Source organism: Pyrus communis, chromosome 17 (assembly GCF_041283825.1).
Source record: "Pyrus communis isolate YQ-2024b chromosome 17, ASM4128382v1, whole genome shotgun sequence".
Lineage (NCBI taxonomy): Eukaryota > Viridiplantae > Streptophyta > Magnoliopsida > Rosales > Rosaceae > Pyrus > Pyrus communis.
Genome location: NC_142581.1, coordinates 8621664 through 8629109, shown reverse-complemented (window position 1 = coordinate 8629109; position 7446 = coordinate 8621664). Strand labels below are relative to the sequence as shown.

The 7446-nt window shown below is 37.4% G+C and overlaps 1 protein-coding gene and 1 pseudogene across 1 annotated transcript; both read right to left on the bottom strand.

Annotated features, from left to right (window-relative positions):
* Window positions 1-4848: 4848 nt before the first annotated feature.
* LOC148689379 (uncharacterized) lies at window positions 4849-5535 on the bottom strand. Its single transcript, XM_088688456.1, has one exon. The coding sequence runs from the start codon at window positions 5533-5535 to the stop codon at window positions 4849-4851; it is 687 nt and encodes a 228-aa protein (XP_088544582.1).
* A 12-nt stretch (window positions 5536-5547) lies between these two features.
* Window positions 5548-6180, bottom strand: LOC148689378 (uncharacterized; annotated as a pseudogene).
* Between the last annotated feature and the right edge of the window lie 1266 nt (window positions 6181-7446).

Sequence of the window (7446 nt, the reverse complement as noted above, 5' to 3'; positions counted from 1 at the left end):
ATATATATATATGTTATATAAATTATAAATTATTTAGATAATATTTTGTTTGTTTTTTTTCCTAGGCAAGCATATTATACATGTACATAAGACATTCACATATGTATGTTCTTCTATAAGAAATAACATATTATTTAATAATTATTTACATTTGATATAGTAAATTTAATTAATTCATAAAATATATAAGAAATTTACCTAAATCTGCCTAGATCCTGCCTAGCCGTCTAGACGCTAGGCATCAGCCCGCCGCTCGACTAGCGCCTAGCGTTTTTTAGAACTTTGCCTAAAATTGGACGTGTAATTGGTTCGATGGATTGTTATTGTAAAGGTACTACATCATTATCTTTGAGTAACATGTTAATTTAATTATTTCGGTAAATCGTATATTTTGTGCATATGTAATTATTCCAAATGAAATATGGTTTAGGTTGAAGCCTTCAACTCCTTGCAAGGAATTCGTTTTAGTGTAGGTCTTTTCTATAGGACTCGTTTGATAAAATACATCGAATAAGTAGTATTCATATTTGATTCATGAATATTCTAGACTATAAGCTAGTCTCTTCTTTAGATTAACTTGGGGAAAGACCCCACTTTTTAGAGTCTTCTCTCGTGATATATGTTAAGAATTTAATCATTGAGAAATGAATAAAGATAAAAATAGCAAAATAATATGTGTAAATAGTTTGTCATTTAGTATTATGGTTAAGTGGTATTTCTGTTCACTTGTAAGTGAGATTTTAGATTCGATTCTCGGCAGAGTGAATTTGAACCACATCCTCGCGTATATAGGTAAAAGACAGCATGATCCAAGTATAATACCATTAGGATTGGTAAAAGCACAACCCATCAAGTAAGATGTCTATCGTGCAAAGATCCACTGTCAACTACAGTACTATTGACTCTAAAAACTATCTAGCCTATGTGACATGCAGGCCGAGTAACTAATAAGCTAACTACGTCATTCGGTTGAATACGAGGTGTGCCAACTAATCGAACGAGTTCAACCGGGGAGTAAAAATGAATGTTGGTGTGGCATTGGACGCAATATTGACTTCTGCATCTTGCGATTGCGATCGAGGAAAGAACTTGTCTCGGCCTCTGGGTTCTAGAGCCTGAAGACAAGACTGTTAGTTCTACGAAGTTCACGAATCGTTGACGTCGGGTTCGGTCTCAGTAATTATATTTATGCAAATAGAAGTACATCGAACCAGTATCAGATTGTACAGACACAAATACTCAAAAGAGATAAGTGTCTTGATTGTAAACGTGGTTCGGTCGTCTGAATGCCGAGCTCTAAAATGTACTAGCGAGTATCCAATCATAAAATAAACTTAGCTTTCTATGTGCCAAGCCTGGTAACATCTCACTTCGCTGAGAAGGCTGACGAGATAACCTATTCCAACAAGGTCTCAGAAATCCTTGTTAACCAAAACTTGGATAAATAACCAGTCGGTCTCGAAGCAGTGCTCTTTATCCAAACTAGGTGCTCCTCAGTCGGCTGATTCTACAGCTCCAATGCTATTTATTCAAACTGAAGATGTCACCAATTGCCTTCATAGTGCTATTTATCCAAATTGAAGATGTGTTGGCGAAAAAAAAGAAAATAAAAATCTCAAGGTCTTTGAGATGTTGTTTGCCTGGGCAATTATGTGTTGATCTTGGTAGGACCTTTCATATTGCGTGCCGCTTTGTATTTATAGAGCTGAGGTACTTGATTGGCGCGGCCTGGATGATAAACAAAACATTTCAATTGCACCGGAAGACTCTGGAATGGTATATTCTGAGAAATAAAATGTGGTAAATTACATTTTACCTTCTCAGATTTGAGTGCAATTGCAACCTTATACATTTTTAAAACATTTCAATTTCATACCTTAATTATCATTTAATTGCAATTTCATACATCCATTAGCCAAGTGATGATGTGGAAAATATAAGGCCTACATGTTTTTTATGACGTGGAAATTAAAAATAATTAAAATTTTAAAAATCAATTTAAAAATCAAACTAAATTAGTACAAAATTAAAAATTGCAAATCTAACTGCCATTCCTGGCTCGGCTCCGATAACGTAATTTTGGGAGGAGTTGGTAGTTGGACACTGGATCACTTCGGACCTGGAGAACCTATGATGCTAGGTCGGGGTTTGGTGAACCGACTAGGGTGGTTCATAATTGGGCTAATAAAAAGCAGTCTCAAGTAGGGAACCGCGAGATGGAAGGTGAAAAAGGCTTGGCTTTGTTTCACAGAAAAAGACTTGCAAAATGAATCTCTTTATCATAAAGAGATTTGTTGTTCCTGAACCTGCTTCGCCTTAATTTTATTTGAACAAGTAAAAGTTATGTCTTGGTCCGAGTAGGGATATCATTTCTTTATCTTATCTTCCATTTCAGTGGGCTACCCTCTTTCTCCCCACAGCGATCGCAATCTTCTCATCTTCTCTCGATCTCTCTCCGAGAGGAGTGCGGCTTCAATTCCACCATGTGCACATACGTAAGACGATGTCGATGGAAGGGTATGGGGGTTTACAAAGACCATCAACAGAGAAGGTAGGGAATGGAGTTGTGGTGTGATCGACGGAAACCGAAGATCTGAGTCTTTCCGGAGAACTGTCACTGTACAAACTAGGTGAATCGTAAGTGAAGAAGACAATGAATTTTTTTGTCAAGACTTTGAAAGATTCCAATTTCGAGAGCGAAGTGAAACCTGAAGAGACAGCTCCACCGAGGTTAGAAGCAATGCGGACCCCGACAAGAGCACCGCCGCTCTCAACACTCTCACCATCATCAAGAATTTGATGGAAATGAAGCACAAAACTTTCCCCAAATTAAAATTCCTGTGAATTTTGTGGGCGGATGACAAGAATGGAGAACCTTTTACCCTGAAAATTCAAAGGGATCCAAGGCGATGAGACATGCCTAGTTGTTTCCAATTAGGGATTTGACCCCATTTCTTCATCTGGGTTCTGTTTAGAAGACTATTTTCTTATGTGTAGGCTATTCCTAAGCAAAGATAGAGAGAAAGAAAAGCTATTTCAAACCTTTACGCATTGTCAAAGAGTAAGATTCAGACCCTATCCATGTAGCAGGTTATTCTGCAAGAGCAGGGCAAAGTAGGTGAATGTCATTGCCATCTCTCTCCGTGGAGAAGAAGGTGATGGGCCCTTGTAATTTTTAATTTTGTTTTATTTTTAAATGGGCAAATTACATAATACCTCATTAGGTTTGAGGTCTATTATAACCCCATACAACATTTTTAAAACATTTCACTTTCATACCTCATGTACTATTTTATTTCAAAATAATACCTCCGTTAGATTTTCCATCCATTGGCCTGTTAAATGCTGACATGACATTAGTGGACCCCGTTACACGTCAGCCCACTCCCTCCAAAACTTGCACACGTGGATATCCAGCTGCCACGTCATGCCAACTCAGCAAAAGTACCACGTGACCAAAATTTCAAATTTCAAAATTTTCCCGCCATTTTTCTTTTTAATTCCTATTTCTTTATAGGTTTTGGCAGCTAAATTATGAACAATTGCATCAGATGCAATCCAAAATGCAGAAATGCATATTCCCACATAATTGAACCTGGTAATCAATGAATAGGCAAAAATGTATTCCAATATCCAAATAGGCAACTAAAGTAGCAATATATTTCACTTTCTTGGTAGCCAAATAACAAGCATGTTCCATATATTGGCAATCAAAGCTAACATCTAGGGGTTCAACTGGAAATAACAATAAAAAAACCCTAACAAGCTAGCATGTTCCTAGAAGGATATCCAGCCAATAGCAAAATAACAATTCCTAATAAGCTACAAATCCAATTGGGAGCAAAATAACAGTTCCTAGCTAAGCAAAAAAAAGGGTTCCTAGCTGCTCTGCCAACATTCACAAAAAATTCCAGCCACTAGCAAAAAATTCCAACATAAAAAAACCCAGTTTGTTCTTGTAAGGCAACACTTTTCACTTTCTTGGTTGCCTTGTCTTTCTCTTCTTCACTCCTCCATCTGTTTGAACCTCTAAATTACCTTCTCTAGCTGTGCTTTATGCCTACATCCAATGTTCAGTACAACAATATCCAAATCAACAAAAATATAGGCCACAAGTTATCATAAAAGAATATCCACATCCAATGCATACAAAAGAATCCCTAAGTTATCACAATATAGGCCACAAATTCATTTACAAACGCTAACTAAATAAAACAGGTTAAACAATGCTTACCTTAGGTTTCCTTCCCCTCTTCCTTAGTACACCACTTGGATTACTAGATGCTCCATGTGTAGAACTTGATGACTAAAACAAATTAAAAATTTCAGGATTAATAAAGTCTTAAATCAACTTAGAAATCATATACCTTTGTACAAGCTTATACGTCACCGCTTGTCTTATAGGAAGATGCATGTGATGAGTCCTGGTATTGTGGTCATCTTTGTTACATATTCCACATTTGATGGTCCCTTGGCCTTTTTTTGAGAGCTATTGTGGCTGTGGAATATCTCCACTTCTATTAGTGGCCTCATTTTGTGCAGGATTAGTTTTTTTCTCATTTTCTGCAGCCTCTTTGTTTCTCTTCTTCTTGGGTCATCCATGTTGTCTAGTATATAGAGGAGGCTGGATAGGTGGATTTTCAGTGACCTCCCAATTGACATCCCATTCATTGGCTGGATCAAGTGTCCATATATTTCCAAGTATATGACCTTGGAATAACAAACATCCACATAGTATTCTGGCTTCTCCTTCTTGTAATTAATGATAGCAATGACATGGCTGCATGGAAGACCAATGAGGTCAAATCCCCAACATGAACATGTACGTTCAGTCAAGTCAACAACAAATTAGTCACCTCCTCCAGCATCCACTTGTAATTTAGTCCCGCCAGACCATTGAGCAATGCATTGACCACTCTCTATTTTTGCAACCTCCAACTTCTTCTTAATCTTGGGGCACAAATCTCCAGATTGTCTCAGCATAATGTCTCTTCTCATTTGAATCATTCTCATCAACATGGTATGAATGATCTGAAGAATGGTTACAATTGGTTTCAACCTTGCCTTCACTATCACGACATTGAAACTTTCACACAAGTTGTTGAGCAACATTTCACACTTAGTATGCATTTGAAAATAAGACCTACTCCAGTGAATGGCATGTTTCTTCATGAGCCAATCATATACATCTTCGCTTAACAATCTAAGCTCCTTCATGGCTTTTCTAAAGTGTGGAATTGTAGTGGTCTTGGCAACAACCCATAAAGCATCATTCAGTGCCTTACCCTTAAACTGTTCTTTATAGTTTGTGTACAAGTACCGCAAATAAAACCTGTGGTGACAATCGGGAAGAATCGCCAAGAATGCAGGAATTAAACCCTTCTGCTTGTCACTAATGAATGTCCAATGATGCTGATTTATAATCCTAATATCCTTGACCAAAATCTCCAAGAACCAAATCCAGGAATGTTTGTTCTTCATCACGACAACTGCATAAGCTATCACCCAAGTTTTATCATTAGGATTTATCCTCATAGCAACCAACAATTAACCCCCATGCTGAGACTTCAAATGACAACCATCTAAACCAATCAAGGCTCTACAACCATGCTTGAAACCTTCCTTGCATGTACCCAAACACACATACATCCTTTGAAACCTTCATTCATCCAACTTTATCTTCATAGTGCTCCCTGGGTTTGTCTTTTTAATTTCCTTGGCAAAATCCCACAATCTTGTGTATTGCTCAGCATACTTACCCTTTATAATTTTCATAGCAGCAGCCATAGCCTTATAAGCTTTCATCTTAGAGCAACCGTGTTTCCATTCAGCTTCAATGGTGTCCATAAAAGACTCAATAGGTTATGTTGGATTAAGTTGGATCATTTCCAAGTACTACTCAGTTTGCCAAGAATGTTTCATATTCCTATTCATCCATAATCAACCACATGTGTAGTGATCCAAAATCTTCTTTATTTGAATGATATTTGAATTGCACATCTTCCTATACTTGACAAGCCACGAACAACCTTCTTTGCACGCTGCATCAACCTTAAACTTCTCATTTCGTGGAAAATATACATCCTCATACCCATTTATCATAGAATGCATAACTACTGCCTTTTTGAATTGTGCGGCATCCCTAAATATCAACCCTAAAGGAAAGTGTGGGTTCTTCATGTCAATTTTCTCATTAAACTCAGGATAATGCTCATTGTTGCTTGGACCACTGTTTTCATCTTCATGCATACTATGAAGGTCATCCGAATTGTAATCCGGCTCACCAACAAGATCTACATCAATCTCTTCTTCAAATTCTTCCTTTTGTTGCCAAGATCCCTCCCCAGATTGTAGGTTATTTTGTTCCCTAATGCTAGCCAACACTGCATCCTCCTGTGCATCCACATGATCATCTACAAACTTCATAAACTGTATGTGATCTTCATCAGCAAGAAATTCTTCTTCTATGAAGTCACTATCATCTTCTTCTTCCACTCCATTATCCACATCAGCTACTCCTTCATCCTCCGCCCAGTTATCAGTTACTCCTTCATCAGCTACCCTTTCATCAGGCACTCCTTCACCTACTACTCCATCACCAACTACTTGATCACCCATTTCATCAAGCACTTCTTCAATAACTTAAATCACACATTGGGAAGACACACTACATTCACCACCAAGGCCACTAACTGGATATTCTATGGCTAGCTTGGCTTTTCCTCTATTCACTTGCATTAGCCTTTCCTCTATCAAATTGCACTGGTCATCCTTATCACCATCATGTTCTTTAATAATCACCCTCCTCTGAGTAACCGGTTCAAATGACTTTATAAACTTCATTTTTGAGAGACATTCTTTAGGTGTTATCTTCTCAATATACACATCAATAAGAGTGTGGTTTGGCACAAATTTACACATGTTGATAACATCCGAATCTGTCATCAAAGGCTTCAATCCATTTCGAATTTCCATCCCTGGGATCCTATACTGGTAACTCATGAAGACATTCTCATATCCTAGTTCCTCAACCATATTGTCAACATCAAGCAATGACATGAAATCTTTGTCATAGTGGTCAAAGAAATCCACCTTCCCTCCAACATAGAAGTCTTCATTGAGTTGTCCACCGTGATACATTTAGATTGTGAATAGTTCATTGTTCTCTAAAATTACAGCATAAAAAACCCTATTATAAACTGATGAAACCCCAATTTCTGCATAAAAAATTCCTATTTTAAAGTGATGAAACCTAAAATTCAAGACCCAGGACCACAAAACAATTCACAAATAAAGACACACCACAAATGACAATGTGGTGTCCTAGATAAAGGCACAGCTAAAGGCATATATAAAGTCATAAATGAAGCATCATACACACAAGGCACAGATAAAGGTATAAACAAAGCACTGCCAAACATACATAACCCACAAGCTTTTTTCCAA

Excerpts from the sequence above, each read along its gene's own strand:
- LOC148689379 (XM_088688456.1), bottom strand. The coding sequence starts at position 5,535 with ATGAGGATAAATCCTAATGATAAAACTTGGGTGATAGCTTATGCAGTT.